We start from the raw sequence: 24208 nt of genomic DNA on the forward strand, positions 1-24208 counted from the left end.
TTTCAGTAGAGCAATATTCAGCTAACTGGAAGTGCAAAAACTGCACTAAGGAAATCCTTGCAAATTAATGTGAAGTCTTGGTTTAAAGCTGCTGGAGTGCGGGGAGTACTATACGAATGGAAAATGTAGTGGATGCTTTTGAAATGAACACTTATATAATATTTCAATTTCCTCAAGGTTGATCAGTTTTATTTAGTAAAGATTTGCATTTATGTGTTATTTCACCTCAAATCTTCTTACATAGTATGAATTATTTGAAGTACTGTGGCTGTGTTTGAGGCAAACATAAATCCATTTAACAATGACCTTACCCATCTATGGAACATGTTTAGTGCAATAGCTATTTGTGCATAGAACTGTTAGTCATAGATTTGAACATAAAGCATTTGTTGCTATCTTATGTCTGTCATCTTGTGCCTATTTATGCTGTTGTGTCAAGGAAATTAATACATTTCTGTATTTTGTGGCTTAAACTTAACGGAGTCGTGATGGTTATTGGGGATATTAATGGGTTTTTCTAATTTGGCTTCTCTGTGAGCTTGAACTCCCCATGTATAAGCACAAATATGGAGGACTATAGAATCCCAGAGTTTTACAACATGGAAGAAGTTCTTCAGCTCATCGTATTCATTGAGCATCTACGTATCCATTTTCCAATACTTGGCTCATAGCTTCAAATGCAATGATGTTTCAAGTGTTCATCTTGATACATCTAAAATGTTACGATAAGTTCCACTTCCAGTGAGTTCCAGATACCTGTTATCTACTGGATAAAAGATTCTTCCTCAAATCCCCTCTAAAACTCTTGCTCCTTACCATAAACCTGGTTAAGATTCCTCTACTAAAGGGAAAATTTCTTTCTATTGATACTACTTAATACCCATCATAACTTTTATACCTCAGTCAAGCGGCACGGTACCTCAGTGTTTAGCACTGCTGGCTCACAAACAGATAATGGACCCAGCACTGAATGCTGGCTTCATGTCACAAAAGAAATGTTTCACTATCACTCCCTGTTTCCTGCTATTAAGTCAATTTTGGATTCAATTTGCCAAATTCCCCCGGATCTCATAGCTGTCACCTTCTTGACCAGTCCCACACTCAAAATCTTGTCAAAAGCCCAATGACGTTCATGTAGATCGAATCCAATGCATCTCCTTGTCTACAGATCAAGTCACCGCCACAAAGAATTCAATCAAACCTGTTAGATATGATCGCCCTCTGACAAAGTCATGTTGATTGTTCTTGATCAATCCATGTCTCTCCCAAGTGGAGATTCATTCTGTACCTCAGAACATTTTGTGAAATTTCCCTACCACTGATGTTCGACTCGATCACATGTCATTCCTTGATTTATTAATACTACCCTTCTTGCATAATGGTACCGCATTTGTTGTTCTCCAGTCCTCTTGCACTTCTCCTGTAGCCAGACAGGAATGAAAAATTAATGTCAGGGCCCTTGCAATCTCACCCCTTACTTCTCCACAGCAATTTGGGATAAATCTCATTTGGACCTGAGGAGTTATTAAGTTTTAAGCCTGCCAAAACTAACAATCCCTCCTCCAACTCAACTATAACTCAGTATATATCTCACTCTTCTTTTGATTTCTATACCTACATCTTGCTTCATACAGTGAACAGAGATGCAAAGTATTCATTCAAAATCTCATCTACATCTTCTGGCTGCACACAATTTGCCATATTGGTCTATAATGGGACCAACCCTATCCCTGGTTACCCTCTTGTCCCTAACATACTTACAAAAAGTCTTTGAATTTTCTTTTACCTGCTGAGGGGTGACCTTATCAAGGTTTATAAAATCATAAGGGGCATGGATAGGGTGAATAGACAAGGTCAATTCCCTGGGGGGAAGGGGATGGGAGTCCAGAACTAAAGGGCATAAGTTTAGGGTGAGAGGAGAAAGATATAAAAGGGACCTAAGGGGCAACTTTTTCACGCAGAAGGTAGTACATGTATGGAATAAGCTGCCAGAGGAAGTGGTGGAGGCTGGTACAATTACAGCATTTAAAAGGCAGCTGAATGAGTATATGAATAGGAAGGGTTGACAGCGATATGGGTCAAGTGCTGGAAAATGGGACTAGATTAATTTAGGATATTTGATTGGCATGGACGAGTTGGACCGAAGGGTCTGTTTCGTGCTGTAGATCTCTATGACGCTATGTTTTTTCATAGCCCTTCTTCACTTTCCTACTTTCTTTTTTTTAAGTAACCCTTGGCAATTTCAATGGGCTGCTAGGGCTTCAGATATTCTGAGCCCTCAGTATATATCATAAACTACTTTATTTTTCCTTATTTCCTTATATATTCCTCACTGTTCAGGATTCTTTGGAATTGTTATTTCCATTTCATCTTTACCAGAACATGTTGGCCCTACAGTTTCATTTTGAAAGACTTCACTGCCTCATGTAGATTTTCCTATAGATAGATGCTCCCAGTCCATTCAGCCCAGATCATATCGCACCATATTAAAATCAACCTGCTCCCAATTCAGAATCTTTACTTCCAGTCCACACTACTTAAATCTTACCCATTTATTGTAACTGTATGGTTATTGTTACTCAAGTGGCTACATCATCGTATGAAGTGAGTGAAACTGAAAAAGGAGCCCCTGAAAATCAAAAAGTAGCCTTTGAGAAATTGTAAGAGGACTACATGGAAATAAAAAAAAGAGTTTAAGCCCTGCTACATCCATGTTGTGAAGGACACAGCGAATCGTAATTATCTGGGAGTCCCTTGCTGGGCCAGAGAGAAGTGAATTTTCAGGTATTTGCAGGCAGTGGACCCTTATGATCAGGAAGCCAACAGCTTGCTTTATTGTTGCCCCAATGGTGACATGGCCCTTTTGTAGCTCTCTTGTGTCCCTGTGGCAGGATTCCTCACTGGAATCATCAATCACGTGTTCACTGAGTGTTCATTTTCTACCCAGAGCCAATCACTGAGGCTATTTAGTGGGAGAGAGGAGTTGCACAACCTGAGACTGCCAAGGTATGATTGATGATTTATTGTCACTTGTATTTTACAGTGAATAATTCAGTAAAACACAGTGAAAAGCTTCAACAGTTGCCACAATCCAGCACCATTTCAAATAGTTCAACAATAACACTGAGAAAAGATATAATTGAAAGAGGGTCCTGAGCCACCTCGCACTCCTCCTCCACTGTCTCCCCACCGCCTGTGTGGACCCACCAAAGTAGATGTTGCCACTCTTTAGGTGCCATCTCTTCACCGCTGGGCCCACCACCGATGCCAGGTCCTGTGCTGAACTTACACTCACCCTGCAATAAGGAGTCACCAGTTCTGCTGCCATCAAAATGATGCCTGGAGTCCCGGCTTTGGGACTATAAAACCTGTGTCAAGAACCTCCTTCGAACTGCAGCCCTGGCCAGTTGCATTTGGCTGTAGAGAAAGCAGCTGTGTGCTGTAGTTACTGAGCTGGAGCAAGTTGCTGCTTCTCCTCTGAGGTCCAACCAACTTCAAGGGAAGTAGACCTCACGCCACAGGGAGGTTTGCAGGAAGTAATGTGAGACAACTCTTGGATATATCCAGGGTACTTGCAATAAATTGAACAGATTTGCTATTCACAACAAAAATCAATGATTTCAGGCTGAAGAAAACACTCCTGTCAGTGCAAGCCTTTTTTCAAGGTTGACTACAGATCTGAAAAGTTAGATTGGAAGCGGAAGAGCAGGACGACTACAGATCTGTCAATTTCACCTTATATAATGCTCATATCATGTGAATTTCATGCGACAGTTGCTTGTTACGATGCCCTTACTTTTTATGACCTTGCAAGTTGTATACACAGCATGTAAAGCAGGCACTCTCATAAAGAGGAATTCCAGGCTTAAAAATGGTGCATAAGGGTGGCATTTCCAACCCAACATCTTGTCCCAAAGATTTCCCATCCATTCATCCCAAATCCACTTCCAAAAACATGGGAAATTCTGGCAATCATAACCATACTGCTAAAGACGAAAAATGAGCCCTATGCCACATATACTTTATATGTGTAAATATAAGATGTTTAAAACTGTATACCCACTACAAACACCATCAAAGGCCAAGATTATAACTGCCAGGAGCTTGTGTGGGGATGTTATTTTCCCAATGGTGTAATGATAGGCAGCGAGTTAAATCCTGCCAACAGGCACAATACCAGTTTCAGGCAGGAACACAATGCCCAGATAACTTCCACTACATCTTTGGCACATCTTGAGATGTGGATGATATTTGATCACTTAGTTTAAGGAATTAAGATTGTGCTACAGCTTTATAGTAAAGAACAATTGAATCTGCGCATTCTGGATAAATTTAAAGAGAAGGACAGAACAGATTAAAGCATGAGACAGTGAATAATATAGAGAGAAAAATACTAATATAAAGAACCAAGTTTAAGAATCCGAGATGTGGAATCAGAAAAATGCAAAGAAATGAGAATAAAATTAAAATAATGGAAGACTGAATGAATGATTATGCAAAAGACTGATGCATCCTTTACTACATCATGCAAATAGACCTAAGCAAAAATGCGTAGGGAAAAATACGACAATGTTCTGCTTTAACCAAGCACAAGACTGGCCAATAGAATTTAGTGGTGGTTTATATTCAGTACAAAATCCGGAAAATCTGTGACCTAGCAGATTTCAGTCTATTGGAGAGACAGGTTTTTAAGATGATGAAGTTTCTATCCATTTATTTCATTTTATCTTCTCATATTGCTACCCTGTAGCTTTACCACAAACTAGATAGACTAATTCAATTCACTAACTAATGAGTTGACCATTGTACCTGAATTTGTGTCCCTCAAGTAGAAAATAAAGCAGCCTGACCTGCTGGAGATCCTGGTTTGGTTCGGATGTCAAGCTGAGCTCCATTATTCTTTGAGGAAGGGGTTTTTGCTCCTTGTTGTTTTTCCAGCTCCCCTGTAGTAGGAATTTAAAATGAACCGTGAATTTGTTATGAATTTAAATACAACTATTTTACTTGTAGATTTTCAAATAAATTGTAACCTACAACTTCGTAAATTACTTGCTAGATATGCAAAGCCACTGAAAAAAAATCCACAACAACATTTTCCTCTCTGATTTTTTTTTTGAAATTGAAAACTGAATTGTCCTCTAGGTTAAAAGTAATGGGTTAAATCTGGCCTGCCAACCTGCTGGCAATTTATTCCCTTCTTCTAGATTCTATGCAGCAGATGAATATAACTTTGAACTAAGATTTTGATTATAACCTTATACCAAGTAAAATGAAAACACAAGTGGTAAATAATGGCCATATTCCAATAAGTGCAATCTGTTCAAATCCTCCATCAGGCTGTCCCTTGAACTATTGCCCATTACCAGTTAAACAAGACGGACATCCTGACCTAATGGAGACAGAACAGCAGCTATGTGGGAGATTACATAGAAGCAGAGTGAACAAAATAATCAGATGTTTTTTTTCCAAGAATGGAAAATTGAATGAGTGTCAACTGTGATTGTGCTTTGCTGCTTGCACCTAACAATTTATTTTCAACTCTACAAAAACAGTATTAAAATTGGAACAGTTTGAATAAGAAATGTTGATTGAACCAGTTTTTTTGTGTCAGGATGAAAAAAACTTAGTGTCTTTTCAATTATAATCATTGCACATGTAAGCACTAGTAACTCAATGCATTTTAAAATGACTTACAGTTTCTCACAGTTGTAAAAACAAACTAATAAAGCTTGCATGGGAAATAAATTATTCAAACAGAGCCCTTCATTTCTTTGATTTTTGTAAGAAAGACCTGGTAATATTTGGCAATGCAATCCATGCAAAAAATAGAGGGTATTCCATCTACTAGGTGTGCATTATGGTCTAGGAGAAAGGACTGGATCAGATACTGGAGATCAGAGTCGAGAGTGTGGTGCTGGAAAAGCACAGCCAATCAGGCAGCATCCAAGGAGCTGATGAAGGGCTTATGCCCAAAACGTCGATTCTCCTGTTCCTCAGATGCTGCCTGACCTTTCCCAGCACCACACTCACGACTGCGTGTTATGATCTCTCAGGACAATGGCCTTTTCTGAACTGTGCCTTCATTGAAACTGGCTGCAAGATGACAGACCCAATCAGCACCGCATAGTAGAGGTCACATGACTACAGTAAGCCAGCAGACACATTGGTACAGGTAACATTTCCAGCTCAAGCATATTACTTTTCATACAAAGAAAAACAAGACATGCATTACCATGTAGACTGCGAGTTATGCAATATACACATGACTTGTCTGATTCATTAGCAGTCATTCTTATCTGTTTCTGCATATACATTGCATGGAGAGCTTTTAAATCATGTTTGTCTGTTAATGGTACAATGCGGATTGTCATTAGCTGCTCATCTGGATGATCTTTCCTCTCCAGGGAATGCCATTCACGTGTGATGGTACCTGTTGTTGGGGTGCTATAGACCTTCGGGTCTGATGGTTGATCTATGGACTATGCTGGTGGTGAGTTCACACCATCCTGATCAGTTGTCTGCAGTTAGAGAACAGCTTCTCCAGTTATGCATATTGTTGTGATGCTATATATGCTATATATGGTTGTGATGCTATATATGATCAAGGTGAGAACTGATATACACAGGCCCCAAGTTGCGACTTGGGTTCATTCTTGTTGACAGCATTGAGGGTTTGAATCTTGACTGGCTCTTCAATGCTCATCTCTAGAAATGGTTTAGCAGGTCTTATGTGGCTTAATATCAAAAATGTTCAATATTGCTCTTCTGAAGTGTCTTGGGCCATTTTACTACATGAACAGTTCAATGGAAACAGCCCTTCAAGATCAATGCCAATAGCATCATTTTTTTTTTCATTTCTGTGTGTAATCTTCTCACAAATTTATTAAAAACAGGAAAATTTGGTCCCACTCGGACAATACTCATGAGTCAGACACAAATTATTCACTGGCTTGTTTCTGAAGTAAAATCCTTTTTAACATGAAATTGCCTGATTTCCCTGGTAGGACAACTATTTAGTATTCTCTCTTGACATTTTGTTCACTTCTCTGATAATGATGTACAGCAACAGTGACATGTTGATAATGATTCTTGTTCCCGCCTGGAAGTATCCACATGCATTAAAATGGAGGGCCACATTGATCATCACAGGAACTGGCAGCACAATCCTTGCCCCACTGAGCAATTGATATAGGAGATGGAACACTGCTCCTAGCTTTGTTTGGACAAGTTGTCAAAGGAGCCTTAGCAGGTTGCTGCTGTGCCTCTTGCAGATGCTAAGTATTGCAGCCATTTTGTGACATGGATGAATGTTGAAGGAGATGGATGGAGTGTCAATAAAGTGAGTTAGCTTCCCCTGGATGATGTTCAGCTTCCTGAGTGTTGCGGTTGCACACATTTGGGTGAGTAGACAGTATTCTATCAAACTCCTCACTTGTGGCTTGTAGCTGCTAAGGGTGTTCAATGAGTTATTCAATGCAGAATTCCCATCGTCTGCACTGCTCTTGTAGCCACAGCATTTATATGTGTGGTCTAGTTAAGTTTCCAAAGCTTCAAATTCTGCCATCTAAAAGGACAAGGGCAGAGGGAAGCAGGTGCACAGAAATGTCTCTCCCTGCAAATTCCTCTCCAAATGGTGAGGTGTTTGGGGAGAAAACAGTAGGGAAATGACCCTCATGCGGCAAAATGTACGTGTAGCTAGAATGTTTAAGAGACAGCATTGACAGAACCTGAGGTCCAGAATAACGGGTTTGTACACAACATTGGCATTAGATGCTTCTAGCATGCTTGACAGATTCCAGTGCCAGCATCTTATAACGATAACATGATTTACAGGCCGGGTGCAGTTCCACCATCATTTGACAAACTCTGAACCTCTGCTGTATTTAGACCAACAGTGTGTCAAACCAAATGCTACAGTTGATGACTTTTAATAAATTCTCAATACCATTTGTTGACCCTTAAGTGTCTTTTGTATGACCCATACATCTGGTAGTTTGAAGATAAAGACTAACAGAAGTCTTTATATGCTTCCATTTTCATTCTGTCAAATTTCTGTGCCTTAAAATGTATCATAAGAGATTGTTCGGCTGAAATGTAGGCATACATTGGTACATGGGCTTGCACAGTTTATGGTGAGAAATTGTTTGAAATGTTAAAACTACACCTCTCCACACGCTTGTGCAAACAATTCTGGTGTCAAACATTTAGACAAGTTTCACCATAACTATGTGACAGTCACAGCTTGCTGTCTTTAATCACATTTCTGTTTTTGACATGAGATGACACCTCAGGTACATTGCTGACTCACAGCTGAAAATTTGCCCAATTTCTCAGTCTGTGATTCACTGGTACTGTAAATAGTATAAAGTTCCAAATATACTTTACAGACATCAAAACATTACCACAATACAGTGATAACAAACAGGTCTCACATCAAAACAATCTTGTGAATGTTGAACATGGCAGTGACTAACATCGAGAAGGAATTAAAAATAATCTCAGTGATAAATTAGGAGAATTAAAATTCAATCTGTATCTTCTTTCAGAAGTAAGTGGGAACATTACATAATTTTATTTTTATTTATGAGGAAGTTTTGATACAATATCTATAAAAGCAGATCTTTTAAATATCAAACAGCTAAATAAGGTTCATGCACTTTGGTACAAACATTTATTAACTCCATCTCATAATAAAAAACTTCAGATCATGAATCCCTCAAGCCTGTTCTGCCAGTCTATCAGATCAGGCTGAGCTATATCTTGATTCTGTTAATCTCTCTTTGCTCCATATTCCTTGATGCCCTTAAGTAAACGAAGATTTATCCATCTCACTGTAGAAAATGTCTATTGACACAGCTGAAACTTTTCTCAATTTCTCAGTCTATAATTTATTGGTACTGTAGTATAAAACTGCAAACGTAATTTACAGACAAAACAATACCACAAATTCTGAATTTGTTCCGGACTTACACTACCCTTTTTGTGAAAAGGTTCTTAATCACTTGACTTGTAAATGGATAAGATGTAATTTTTATGATAATGCCCACTTCTTTCAAATTCCCCACCAGAGGAAATACCTACTTTATAATTTTAGACATCTCAATTTGATCATTCCTCAACAATTTAATTATAAAGAAAACAAGTTTATGCAATCTGTCGTCATAATTTAGTTCCATTCTGATAAATCTGCACTGTATCCTCTCCAATGCCAATATATCTTTTCTAAGGATTGGTGTCCAAAGCTGATGCACCAGGTACAACTAATGTCATCATTCAACTTTTTTTATTCCATCTGCCTCAAACATAAAGATTAAATTTCCCTTAGCTATTTTTGATTACGTTTTGTATGCATGCACCAACTTCAAGTGATCTCAACAGATTGGGGCTTCAGCTTTTCACGGTATTAATAAATGACTGAGACATAGGAATAACGAACTATAAATCCAAATTTGATGGAGGCACTAAGTTAAATGGCAGAGTAGATGAGAAAACGTTGCAAAGAGGACGGTCAAAGATTAGATGGGGAAACTGTGGGAGATGAAGTTCAACACGGAGCAATGCAAGGCCATTCAACATGAACGTGAGAAAGAGAGATCAGGGCATTTTCTGAAGGGTAAGAAGCTAGGAACTATGGAGGAGCAATGAAACTAAGGGGCACAAATACAGAACCACAAATCTAGTGAATAGGTATATTAAACAAAAGACTAGTGAAATATTAGCTTTTATTCCAAGAGGACAGGAATAGAAAGGGGAGTCATCTGCAACCATAATGTACACTTTGCCTGCAGCAGGGTATCTGTATCTAATGCATCGATGCAATGCCTATGTTAGTTGTTAGCTCATCGAACATTAAAAACTAGACATGGTTAATGTGCTCTTGAAAGATTTAAAGTCATTTATTACAGCTCATGACATGTACACATATGACAGGCACAGGCACTTCAGGTTTGGGCTAACTTTAAGCTATGCAGTTAGTAACAGTAGCAAAATTTTATCAGCATGTCTTCAAGTTGCATCAAGTGGCCCTGGTTAAGATGAAGTGTGAAACCTTGTAAATTTCAAGTCGTGTATAATGATGATATCATGAGCATATCTTTTAAAAGTGTACTGCATATGAACTGTGAGGCATCACATAACAGGGAGGAAGAATAGCAATAGTTGTATGCAGTCTGGTTGGTCCCCATTTAGAATTCTGCAATAATTTCTGGTCATTGCACCTCAGAAAGAATATATTGCCTTCTTAGAAGTGCAATGCAGATTCATCAGAGTGATACTAGGGATAGAAGCCTCAAGGGCTACATATCAGAACAGGTTACATTTTGTGTAGGTCTATATTCCCTCAGCAGATCAAGACTAGGGAGTGATGTGATGCAGGTGGTTAAAGGAGATGATGGTTTCTCTCTACCCACTCTATCATTTTTTTTTGGGGGGGGGGGGTGGAGTGATGGACTGGAGAACAAGGTAGCTTCACCTAAAAAGCTAGGTAGTGAGGTGTACTGTCAGAAGGCAATCCCTTATATATAAAGAACAGCAGAAATTTTGAACTCTTTCATTAACAGACTGCCAAGGCTGGCGATCAGTTAAAGGTTTAATTCCTGAGGTTCTTCTGTTTTTATGAGGCATTAAGTATTAAGGTTCCAGAACTAGGATGGGTGAATGGAGTTAAGATACAACTCAGCACTATTTGGCCTGTTGGAACATGCTTGAGGGACTGATTGACCTACTACTATTCCTGTCATCCTTTGGGAAGTATAGAGGATATATACAATATATCACACTACATACAGTTTAATTTGGATTTAGTTTTACCATGGGAGAAAATTGTAAACTCTATGATATGTACTTTTAAAGGAAATAAGAAGGAGTAACTTTTAAAATACTGGTAGAATATTCTGATATAAAGTTTCCTTGAGCAGTAGCAAAATTTTATAGCATGTCTTCAAGTTACATCAAGTGACCCTTGTTAAGATGAAGTGTGAGACCTTACAACTTTCAGATCACGTGTAATGATGATATCATGAGCATATGCATTGTTTTACCTGATGCGGCAATGCATATGCGATATCCTGCAGCATAAGAAACTGGGCATGGATATCATGCCATTGATGATCCCAACAGACATTTGTTACAGCCAGCTATTATATACAAACATTACATTCACAGGTACATTGATGTCTGGGCTAGTATTAAGCTATGCAGAGGAGCATGCTTTCAGTGATCCCAGGGAATGATGGAGTATAAGAGTCAAGAACGTTATACCCTCAGGTCACATGCTATAATAGCATAATGGTATCATGACCATATCATGACCAGGTTTACTGAGATGGATATGGAACACAGCATATTCCATTTATCACACATCAGTTAAAAATATTTGTATTCTATAAAATAATGTGACAGTACAATGTTGTCAAAAGATACTGCATTTGTTAAAAATGTTTTGTGAGCAGATGGCTTTTATAATGCTGCGATGTGAGTATTTACAGTAGCATTGTAGTTTGAATGTTACGTGCTGTATACAATGTGTTTATTGCTTTTTTGTATTTCTTAGCTTTGAATAATTCTACCAGACAACCTACTTCACCTGCACCATGTGTGTTCTACACCCTCCTCCACCATTCTATCCATCTGTACTAATGAACAAAAACAGAAATTGCTGGAAAAGCTCAGCAGGTCAGGCAGCATCTGTGGAGAGAAATTAGAGCTAGCATTTCAGATCTAGAGACCCTTCCTCTGAACTTAATTCTGAGCTATTTTCAGTACAGTCAAAAGTCCTTACAAATATTGCAATTTTGAAACCAAACTAAATGAATGGTAAATACACACTCACAACGAAATTTTAATAACTAAGGAATATAACCTCACACAATTTTCTGCTGCATTATGGAACTTCAGGAACAAAGAAGTTGTGAGTCCAAAATCAATCATTACACAGCTGAAGAACAAAAGCTTTCTGTTTACCAACTGCACCCAGTTGACAGATCAATGTATTTGCAGCAGAAACAATCAGAGGAAATGTGGCTACTCACAATCAATTCGTATTTGTTCCATCTCTGTCACCTCTGCTATTGATTCCTTCAGCTCCTCCACAAACTTCTGTAGTTCCTCTGAACTCTGTGCACAGAAACTCAGTGCCTGCTTCTTCTCCGAGCCAGAAGCAGATGATAAAAGAGTGATCCCATGAGGATAAACTAACAGAGAAAAATTACATCCATTAGCACAAGTAAATAACCCTATCAGATTCTTATGATTAGCTTGCTCTGTGCATCTTCTGAGTAGAAGGACAGATGAGTGCATCAGAAACAATTAATCTTGACTTGCACAACATGAAATGTGACGTAAAATTAAACCTACCTAAAAGGGTATGCCTACAGAAGTACATTTTCTATAACTTGAGAAATTGTCACTTTAAGAGTCCAATCTGATGACATCATCATTAGGTCATCAGCCATTTTGAGTGGGAGACAGTTTAGTGAAACCTTGTTGTTTAACACGTCAGGCCCCACCAGCCCTTCTTGAATGTAACAAAGATGAAATCTTAATCTTCAGGTGATGTGTGATTTCAGCATAGCGGGTAAATATGCCCTGGATTGTGGAGATTGTTCAGACCCCATTAACATCTGTATTTGTTAATTTTGGGGGAAATCATGATCACAGTTACCTAATACAGGCAATCAACAATTTGTAGCAATTTTCTGCCAATTTTTGTTGTACTTAAAAAGCAGCAGTTCAGATATGACACATTAATCTGCTAGAAACAGAAAGTATACAACAGTGACAAATGGGAACATCTCACTAATTCTGAAGCTGCTCTGTAGAATGGAGGAGTCGGCTCAACTGTTTTGGAGTGATGGAGTGTTTGATCTTCTATCTCAAGTCCACCTTTCCACCCCTTGATTTCCGTAATATCTAAAACTCTATCAAGCTTAGTCTTCAATGTATGTGATTACTAAACACCCACAGTATTATAATTTATAAAATGCCAAAAATGTACAACCATCCATAGATCAATTAATCCTTTAACTAATCCTCAATCCAAAGGGGTCTTGTGGTGCAATGATATTGTACCAACCTCAGACCTAGAAGTTCCATGTTTAAGTCCCACCTAAGGATGTGATGGCCCTTAGACATCCAAACATGTTAATTAAAAAAGGAATCCTCAGCCCAGGCTAATATGTTATCTCAAATGCCTTGAGCTGTAGAGGTGATAATGACTGTGACTGATGCCCCTAAACTTTGTAAGAGTGTTCCAAGATGAAAAATGTCCAATGAGTCAAAGTTAAAAGGAATAGTAGCACTCTGAATTAATGAAGTGTTACCCAGAAGAAAAGTTTCTAAAACTTGGAAATGTTTGTACTGGTCCTCCAGGTTGAGATATGGAAGGCAAAATAGACCCGTCTATATCATTCACAACTTTTACTGATTTTTCTTTCCGATAGAAGAGATGGTATTGATTTAAGGACACCAGGGCTAGCTCCTGTACTCTTCTTTAAAATAATTTCATGGGATCTTTTACCTCCATCCAAAGAATGGCATTTCTGGCTGTGTAATTCCCACTCAATGCTGTATTGGAGATTTAGACTTGATTTTTGGACGCATGTACTGGAGTGGGACTAGATACCACAAGTTTCAGACTTATGAGTGACACCACTACTAACTGCTGTTTCCCACAATTGAACTGATGGGCATAATCTCAGGATAATGAGTTGTGGTGAGTCAAAATGTCTTCATTCAAAGGGCTGGAAATGTTAGAACATTTCTAACCCAGTACACTGTGGAATCTCAGTTGTTGAATATATTGGAGGCTGAGATCAATAGATTTTTGGACTTCAAGGGATGCAAGGATTGGGCAGAAAATAGAGTTGAGGCTGACAGTCAGTTTATGGATTTATAGAAAAGACTCAAGGGGTCTATGTTTCATCCACTTGAAAGAGAATGAATTGCGACAAGCTGCATTGTGGAAGTACAACACATTTTTGGGAACATTTTTAATGTGAATTTTCATTTGATTTTACAGTCAAAGTTCAGAATTAGCTAATGATTGTAATAATCAAAAAGTGTTAAGTTTTATTGTAACAGTCTCCAATAATGAATTCATAAATGCAAGTGAATTGTTTTGGGAACATATGCACTTATTAAAGCCTTGATTTAACAGATTGCAGTGTAGAAGTCAATGAAACTGGCAATAGTGCTGCCACTCAGTCCCTGACTTCATGACAGCCTTGGTTCAAATATAGACCAAAAAGCTGGCAAAATTGAAGTTAATAGAAATCAGGGAAATATTCTTTTTATCATACCTGGCACAAAGGAAGATGGATTTGGCTGTTAGAGGCCAAACTAAGTCTAAGGACATTGCCCCAAGGAATTCCTGTAGCAATGTCTTCAGAGCTGAAAATGTGTTGCTGGAAAAGCGCAGCAGGTCAGGCAGCATCCAAGGAACAGGAGAATCGACGTTTCGGGCATAAGCCCTTCTTCTGAAGAAGGGCTTATGCCCGAAATGTCGATTCTCCTGTTCCTTGGATGCTGCCTGACCTGCTGAGCTTTTCCAGCAACACATTTTCAGCTCTGATCTCCAGCATCTGCAGTCCTCACTTTCTCGCAATGTCTTCAGTTCAATCGTCTTCAGTGCTTCATTAATTACTTTCCTTCCCTCATCAGGTCAGAACTGAGGATATCACTGATGGTTGCAAAATGTTCAATACTATTTGCGGCTCCTCAGATACTGAAGTAAGACCTAGGCAACCTTCGGGCTCAGCTGGTAAGTGGCAAGTAAAACTTGTGCCAAGTACCAGCTAATGATTGACACATATACAGGAGAATCTAACCACCTCTGCTTGATACTCAGTGCCATTATTGTAGAATCTCCCTTATCAACATCCTTAGTGTCACTATTCACCAGCTCTATAAATACTGTGCTAGTGCCAAGTGAGAAGAAGGAATTAGCTGGCCTCATCTTAACCCTTTCTGTTCAGTCACAACAAATATTTTTACTTGACTTTTAGCATTCAACTACCATGTTTAAATTAAAATGTAATTCACTCGAAGGTGACACAGCTCGTTACCACAGCTAATTAAAGAGTGAGAGGAGGGGGGATGGGGTAGAGAGAGAGACAGACAGACAGACAGACAGTGAGAGACAGAGAGAGAAAGAGAGACAGATAGTATTTTGGTTCTCTTGTTATGAATCCATGTATTTCTCTCTGCTGTGCTGTTTGGATGTAGTTGTTGAAATATAGTTAAGTGTGTATTCCAGAGTCTATCTCCCTTGTCTTCCTGAGCTGGCTAAGTGGCAGGTGAGTCTTTTTATCTCCCAATAAGTGCAGTTATCATGCAGATGTGAATGAAACAGGAGACACAAATTTAAAGTGGAATCAGTTTACCTGCTTCTGTTTTAGAGGAGACAAATGAGCTTATTCCTCATCAGTATCACGCTACTTGCCCCAATCTCTAGTCAAGTGAGCATTGCTGCCATTTTAGGTACATGCTTCTTCCTTTTCAAGGCTATTTTAATCCAAGAAAGGTCGCAGTTATAACAATCAGATGATTTGATTAGTTCGCATTCATATCCATCATCATTGTAACAATTGTGGGTTCAACAGCAGGTCGGAGGTTGGATATTCCGTGTTACATAACTCATCTCAATGCTCCCTAAAGCCTGTCCATCATTTACAAGGCAGAAGTCAGGAGTGTTAAGGAATATTCTCCACTTACCTGAATGAATGCAGCTCCAACAACTCTCAAAAATCTCAGACCATCCAGACCAAAGCAGCCCTTTGACTGGCACCCTACCCACCAAGTTAAACATTCACGTCCTCCACCATTAATACACAGTAACAGCAGTGTGTACTATATACAAGAGTAACTGCAGTTTATCAATATTGTTACACCAGTTCCTTCCAAACCCATGTCCTCTATCACCTACAAAGAGCAAAAATCAAAGATCTGGGAATGGGCCACAACCTACAAGTTCCCCACCAAGCCACACACAATCCTAATTTGGGATTGTACCCCAATCCTTCATATCACTACTGCAAAATCCTGGAATTCCCCTTTGAGTTTACCTGCATCTCTTGGACTGCAGCAGTTCAAGAAGGTGGCTTACCAACACCTCCTCAAAGGTAATTTGGGACCAACAACAATTATGGTGGACTTTCCGGGAATACCCTCATCCCATTAAAGAATAAAAGATTTGCCAACTATGCTCTTCTCCTGAATTTGTTTTCTAAAGTTCCTGTAAAGGCTTTATTACATTACAGACTCTATATAAATACAAGTTGTGATTGTTTTCATTTCCAATGAGCAGGGGTTTATAAAGGCAGTTGAACTGATTCTATCTGTTTCAGACTGTAAACAGTCACAAATAACCTTAATTCATTAATTACATCCATACGGACTGGGAACCACAACTGTGCTTTAACCGAACAAGAAGTAATATAAGCCAAAAATATTTACATTCAGTCTCAAACAGATGAATCTGCATTCCTAGAAGGCCAACAGATTTGTAGAAAGTGTATGTAGCAGAACTTCTCTTCTTTGCACACAGTTTAAGTATCTGCAAGCAATAGATTACAAGATTAAATAAATTCTTTGAATGGAGTCATGCGTAATGACATATCACAAAGGCCTTAACATTCAAAAGCAGTTGCCATCCCACATACTGTAATAAAGAATTAGAAGGACTTACATTGAATGAGTTGCCAAACATAGGTGAACAAGAGCAACAGCCAGTGTAGAAAACAGGGCTCAGCTCTCCAGGAGGTGTGTATCACACACTGACTGTGATGGAATCCACAGCCTAGCCTGAAGCAGACTGACAAGCATGCATTAGCAATTGCTCCGTAGTTGCACTGTCAGTGAGCTTCCATGTTATATTGGGCAAGGTAGAGGAGTTCACTTGCCAATTTACACTCAGTCACTCAATGTTCGCAGCTATATACAGCTGCGGTGTGGCCTTCAATCATGAGCCTGTGCTGAAATCTCACACACTGTCATTGCTACTATTTGAGGTCAGGATTCCAAGATCTCTAAAAACTTGTTTCAGGATATCACTAGTGTGCTCTATCAGGAGGCAAGATTTCGATTCCACTTACTGTGAGGAAGATGCAAAACAGCAACTGGAGGAGCTTCTGGCTTGGAGTAGACAGAAACTTGGAATATAATGTGGAAAAATGTGAGGTTATCCACTTTAGTACAAAGAACAGATATGCAGTGTATTTCTTAAATGGTAAGAGAGTGGCAAGTGTAAATGTACAAAGAGACCGAGGTGTCCTTGTTGAAAAGTCACTGAAACTAATATGTAGGTGCAGTAAGCTGTAAGGAACACTAACGGAATGTTAGCCTTTATTGCATGAGGATTTGATACCAGGAGTAGAGAAATCTTGCTTCAATTTTCTAACGGCTTGGTTAGACTGCATCTAGAGTTTTGGTCTCCTTTCCTCAGGAAGGATATTACTGCCATAGAGAGAGTGCAGCAAAAGTTCATCACATTTCTTCCTGGGATAGAAGGACTGTCCTATGAAGAGAGATTGTGCAAACTGGATCCGTATTCTCAGAGTTTTGAATAACGAAGGGTGATCTCATTGAGACTTATTAAATACTTAAATGGATAGACAAGGTAGATGCAGATGAGACATTTCCTCTAGTGGGGGATTCTAGAACCAGGAGACAACTAACAATAAAGGGGATATCATTAAATCCAAGATAAAAGGGACTTTTATTTATTGAGAGGGTTGTGAATCTTTGGAATTCTCTACCCCAGAGAGCCATGGAATCTCAGTCTTTGGAGTTGTTTAAAATAGAGATGGAGAGATTTCTGAACCACTGGTACACAGGGTTTTGAAATTGGGTGGATAAAAAGCATTGCAGAGTTGGATCAGCCTTGAATGTATTAAATCAAGAGTAGGTGTGACAAGTTGAATGGCCTACACCTGTTCCTATGTTTCTATCTTAGTTCAGCATCTATACAAGGTTTCTTAATATACAAGATGAGCAATGATTATTGGAAACCGCTCTTGTTCCCGGACAGTCAGCCTCTGACCCATTTTGAGATCTATGTTGGAGATTAGAAATGTGCTGTAAATGATTCCCAGTGCTACTACTTGATTCAGTAATGCTTAGCAGGTTATCTAATGGTGCTAGTGACATTGATATCAGTTTGGAAAAAGCCTGAGATATTAAAGTATGATTTTTTTTTCATTTTTGATGCCATTCCAAGATGGAAGCTCAAATGTAAAGTACACCTATTTGGACAAAGAACATTGGTTTACACAGAAATGTGTCAAACTCCAAAAGAAGGACTGAGTCTAATGATGCCATTTCATAACAATCCCTTTAGGTTTTAACCAATGTTTAACACACACTGTCAAACTGTATTGAATAGCTGGAGTATTTTCATGCATGCAACATTTGTTTATTCAGGCCTGTAGTTATTAACATTCATTGCCATACACTAAAGGAGAAATTCTTACCACAACAAGGTCATTAAACAGAAAAACTTCTCGCTGATGTGCTGCCTGCTTCTGTGCTTTGTTGATATCCATGATCTCAAAGAGTCGACTGCAGCAAACCAACCGCCGGTGGGGAACAGAAAGAGCCTAAGAAAACCACCAATGAGTTAGTGCCTGGAAGCTGGGAAGAGGATTCTCACACATCACTTTAGGAATCAGTAACTGAGTAGCTCTTTCTCAGGTAATCAGTCAATAGGCTGGAGTTTTACTGGCACATTATACGTTGTGAACCCATGCAGGTGGTAAGTGAACCATGGTAATGTTTTACCCAACCACAGACAATTAATATGCTGTCAGAATCTCTATATCATCTAAAGTGGCTGCCCACCTCTCTAAGCTGCTGTAGCCTAGCAGCCTCAGCAGGACTGTGAATACAGACGGTTGTCTGTTCTGAATAGCAACTACTGGCGGTTTATGGTTGGTCTCGTTCTGACACCAATTAAGTCTTAACAAGAAGAGGGTCTTGTTTTCATCACAATGTAGGTTACAAGTTAGATTAGTGAGATAAACATTTTATGAGGGTGCCCATTTAAAACAGATATGAGCAACTTTTTCTCTCTCAGAGGCTTGAATCTTTGAAATTCCCTTCCTCAAAAAACAGTGGATGCAGGACTTGAAATAATTTTAAGTCAGAGGTAGAGAGATACTTGATTACCAAGGGGATGAAAGGTTATTGGCAGGAATGTGGAATTGAGGGAAAATCTGATTAGCCATGATCGTGTTGAATGGCACAGCAGGCTTGAAGGGCCAAGTGACCTGATTTTGTCCCTTAGTTGGCTGTATGTAACACTGGGGACTTAGGATCTAAGTCTTCATTCCACAAGATCCTCCGCTTCACTCCAAGAGATTTTAAAGGTTATCCCTATTTAAACCAGGATGATATCATTAGATTAGGTGGAGCTGCATTCAGTTTCAAACATTAATCCTTGCAGAACCATTACCTTCTAAAACAAGCTTCATTACTTATAATCTCCTCATAGCTTCAGACTGACTGTTAACTTGCAATATACTACATTGTGTTTTAGACAAGAACCTCTTCTCATTAAGATTCTCATGATGGCAGTAAGTCACACCAACCATAAGTTGGTAGTGGATGGTATCCCACATCAAATACACCTACTTTCTCTGTATAGAGGTGGCTGCTTGGGAAGGAGAGGGTGCCTCATAGCAAGGTACCTTCAAAGGGCCATCAGAGAATGACTTGTGCCAGGGTCAAACAGACAGGTTCTAGAGATAAGAGATGAAGCTTCCAGTGTCATTTTCAGGCTCACAGGAGTGGTCACTGCCCCTGATGGGTTCTGCCATGTGCCATGGAATCTCATTAAACTCTCTGTAACCATGGGGAGCCACTGGGAGGCAGACTTTGATGAATCCAGGGGACTTTTCACTGGATAAGGGGTGTGGTGGACGACCATCAATAGTTTAATTACGTACCTAATTATGTGCCTTTGCCATCTCACATTTGGTAATATTACATGGTGATGGAAGGGCTTCCTTTCTGAAATCTTTGACCATCATTTTCCCATCCATCTCATTCCACAGTCCATCTCAAAAGGGCTGGTAAAATTTTATTAAGCATGCCTGGTCATAATGTTCCTTTTTCAACATTTTTTATGCGAAATATTGAAGCTTTAGCTAATTATTGAAGCCATAAATTTCTGTTAAAAAAATGAAACTGTCTGAAGATATCCTTGTAAATAGCTCGTTCCAGCATTGAAAGAATCTCAAATTAAAAAGTATTAAATGTTGCCTCAATTTCTCCCTAATTCCCAGTCCATATCAGAAAATTGTGGTTTGCAGATCCTTTCAAGATTATCACTATGTGAAGTTGATTTCCATTAACTTGACATTTCAAGCAGAATTTTGATTCAAAATGGAATTCTCAAAGACCAAATTACTTCCAGTACACACCTGTAAATTTAGCACAAATCCCCAATTACTTACCTTGTATTGAGTTCCAGTGGATACAACTCAATAACCTTTTAACAGACCAAACTAATCTCATTCCCAATGCACAAGTTTGAGGAAATGGGATTGAATAAAAGCAATTTCGGCTTTCAAAGTTGAAGGGAATTCAGCTGGTAGAAAATAACTTCCATTTACTTTTCACTGTATTGAGTTCCATTGAATCAAATCACTTCTCATGTTCTACATTATATAGGATTTCAGTAGGATAAATTAGCTGACATAAACTTTTATGTCTCAAGCTGTGCAAAATAAACAATATTCATTAAACAACTGGTCATACTTCAGCATCAGTGATGAGCTATTGAACAACTGGTGCTCGCCTCAGCTCAGTTGTTGCGCTCCTGTCACTTAGAGGGAAGGCTGTGGTTTTATGATCTATATCATAGATAAGCCCAAAATCAGATACTTTAGTGCAAACGAGAGACCTGCATTGTTGAAGGTTCTAACTTTTAATGAGAATTTTACAAAGACAAGATTTTTATATTTTAAACTGACTGATTCATTTATGGTAAAAGGGAGGGATGAAGGTTGTGTGATTTGTTTTGAATTCTGCTGACCAGCCTGGTGGCTCGGTGTTAAAGATTAAGATTAGATTCCTTGCAGTGTGGAAACAGGTCCTTCGGCCCAACCAGTCCACACCAACCCTCTGAAGAGTAACCCACCAGACCCATTTCCTTCTGACTAATACACCTAACACTATGGGCAATTTAGCACGGCCAGTGCACCTGACCGGCACATGTTTGGACTGTGGGAGGAAACCAGAGCACCCGGAGGAAACCCACACAGACACGGGGAGAATGTGCAAACTCCATACAGTCAGTCGCCTGAGGCTGGAGTCGAACCTGGGAACCTGGTGCTGTGAGGCAGCAGTGCTAACCACTGAGCCACCGTGCCGCCCCACGGTGTACGAGGATGTTTACATGGAAGAATGTGCAAAATATTCACATCCATAAACAATGGCCAGAAAAGCTGTGCCAATGGCGGGTAAACTTCATTTCCAAGATCCACTGTGATATTAAGAATGCTAGTCTTTGTAAATAGTTATACTTTAATTTGTTGATTTAATTCCAAGCTACAATGAAGTAGGGGGTTGCAAGAATGGCTAATTAGCATTTCCACATGGCTAAAAGAACCATACGATTCATATTCCCAAGAAGACAGGCTTTCAGGTGTGGGAGTCCATAGGAAGGCATTATAAAATGTAGATTTTCCTAAATCTCACTGAATATTTCAGACAGAGTGAATTGGCAAGAATCAGAGGGCAGAGTTGGAGACAGCAGAAGGATTGAGGTAGCAAGTTCACCATACAAACTTGAAGTGGAAACTCATGCTTGGATTGAAAAGACCAAGCTCTTAAATGTAGCTGGAAGGATCACATAGCTTTAGCTAAATGGAGGAATTTCAAATTCACCTATTATAGTAGATGTCAATTCTTGGAGTGGTAGTTATTTGGAAGAGAAATGAATAAAGGACCTAAGAATAGCTTTGGATTAGTTCCTGGATAACAAATTGTCCATTTAAGAGTAAAGCTTAACCGAGAGGTAACAATTTGGACATTGACAAAAATTAAGTAGGCTATCTTTTCTGTAGTTTAGAGAATAGGTTGTTGACTTAAATAGTGTATACTCTATGTTAATTTAGCTGGGGTGATACAGTAAAAGTCTTAAACCTTGAAATATTGTTTATGATCCATTTATTTATTCATTGGAAGTTCAAATTAAAACTTTTCAATCTCTACAGGGATTATACAGACATGTTTGCTTTCTCAAGGTTAGGTAAAATATCATATGGCATTATTCCAGTGTTCCAACCAATATTTATCCTACTAGTAGAAACATCAAAACAAGCTCATCATGGGAAAGTGGAAGGTTCTGAAAAGCAAGTTCTTCCAAATCTTAATCCAAATATAATTCAGATTTAATTACAAATTAATTTATTTGACTTCAAATGTAAATATTACTTATACAACCTACTTTCTGCAATATTCTATATGTTATTTAGTACAAAATTCAATGCTCGTGCATTTTTCCATATTAGATTGGTGACAACACTAAACACATAGCAACTTTACCATAAATATTTCTGTTTGCCAACACAACAAACACTCTATAATTCTACCAGAAAATAATTCTACAACACACTTACAATGTTTTGTCAATTTGGTAACATGTACAAGGGCAAGTGTTTTTATTTTCCATTATTTTATTTCTGCCTGTAAATAAGATACACTGAAGTTCATAAAAGTTGAAAGACTGCTTTATTGGCCACAAAGCAAGTAGAATGTGTTGGATATCTTAAATGGGTCATAAAATGTTTTGAATAGTTGATACTTTAGATTTTTAACCTGGATTGCATTGGTCTGAAGCAAATCCCACAGGCTGGATTTGATTCATGAGCATTAAAAGAGTAATGATCTCAACTGTTTTGTATTGCGTTAGAATAAGAAGCTTGTAAATCCAGTGGCAGGTTGGGGTAGTCGAAACTACTAAATGAAATTGTTTTCAGGTTTATGGAATCTCAATACTTATTTCTTTCAGATCACAAATATCTTGACTACTAAAAGAAAACTCCATTCTGTATTTTAAATCTTCCACAAAAACATGTGCTGCCAATTTTGATAAATCTCTTTTGGTTTCCAATTAATGAACATTTTAGGGAAAAATGTGGTGAGGTTTTGAGATAGGCAAAGAGCCCTACCACATGTAAATACAGTAAGAATTACAATTACAATCTTGTACCACAACACACAGTTTGTGGATCATGACAATTTCGTATCCTCTCGTGTCAGGATCACACACTTTGGACCAGGTGAGTACAAATCACAATGTCATCTACTCTAACTTACATAAAACATTTAACTGATACAAATATAATGATTGAATACCAAAACATCCTTACAGCCCTCTTGGGTGATAATAACAATGTTCAATTAATCAATCAGTTTAAAACTGGGAACCCATGCCTAGAATTTAGGTGGAAATTATTTTGAATTAAGCTGTTAGGATATTTTATGACATATCTCCAGGACAGGTGAGACTTGAACCTATACCTTCTGGCCCAGGGAATATAGATTGATATTTAGAATCTTTATGATCATTCAGGTAATCATAAAAATGATGTGAGATGTAGCTGAGCAAGATAAAGACTCTGGAGAAAATGCAGGAGCAAGTAGGCAATTTTGTTCTAGGATCAGGAGTTTTAATTATGTGGCGAAACTAGAAAACTGATATTGTTTGCATTAAAGCAGAGAATGTTAATGGATGATTGAATATAAGGAGAAATTTTATATGTGTGTGTGAGTGAGAGAGAGAGAGAGAGACAATGTCATTCTGAATCATGGGAAAGCTTTCAATCCTCACAAAATCGAAGCCCACTCTGCCTACTTCTCTTTTCTAAGAGAAAGGAAATATATTCAGCTTCCTTGAAATACACATTCTCAACAAACATTATTTCCCCCACCTAGCCCATACCTAAAGCAACAGTGACTGGCAAACTGGAACATTTTGTAAATACTTCCAGATCTGAGCTGGAAAGTGTCAGAAACATAGAGCAGAATTTTTCCCTTCCTGCTAAGGTATGAGTGATGGCGAAAAAGACAGTAAAACATGGTGAGAATGAAAAATCCAAATTCTCAATGTTGAGAAATAATTTCCTCATGCTCCCCTCAGGCTTTAAATGGTGATTTCAAAATCTCATTGCTGAGACGTGACCCCATTGTTTCCAACTATTTGCAT

General features: G+C 38.6%; 1 protein-coding gene across 6 annotated transcripts in view; it reads right to left on the minus strand.

Annotated features, from left to right (window-relative positions):
- Nucleotides 1-24208, minus strand: part of LOC122559430 (IQ motif and SEC7 domain-containing protein 3-like) — a 279735-nt gene that overhangs the window by 161317 nt on the left and 94210 nt on the right. For all 6 annotated transcript variants that reach the window (XM_087997260.1, XM_087997259.1, XM_087997258.1 and 3 more), the window contains exons 7-10: nt 18468-18593; nt 16453-16552; nt 12030-12191; nt 4851-4943 (exon numbers count right to left, since the gene is read on the minus strand). In XM_087997260.1, coding sequence (XP_087853386.1) covers nt 4851-4943; nt 12030-12191; nt 16453-16552; nt 18468-18593 — 481 coding nt within the window. The remainder of the gene's footprint in view (nt 1-4850; nt 4944-12029; nt 12192-16452; nt 16553-18467; nt 18594-24208) is intronic.

Source organism: Chiloscyllium plagiosum, unplaced genomic scaffold (assembly GCF_037043375.1).
Source record: "Chiloscyllium plagiosum isolate Xiang-an unplaced genomic scaffold, Cpla_swu_hap1 HiC_scaffold_19, whole genome shotgun sequence".
Taxonomy (NCBI): domain Eukaryota; kingdom Metazoa; phylum Chordata; class Chondrichthyes; order Orectolobiformes; family Hemiscylliidae; genus Chiloscyllium; species Chiloscyllium plagiosum.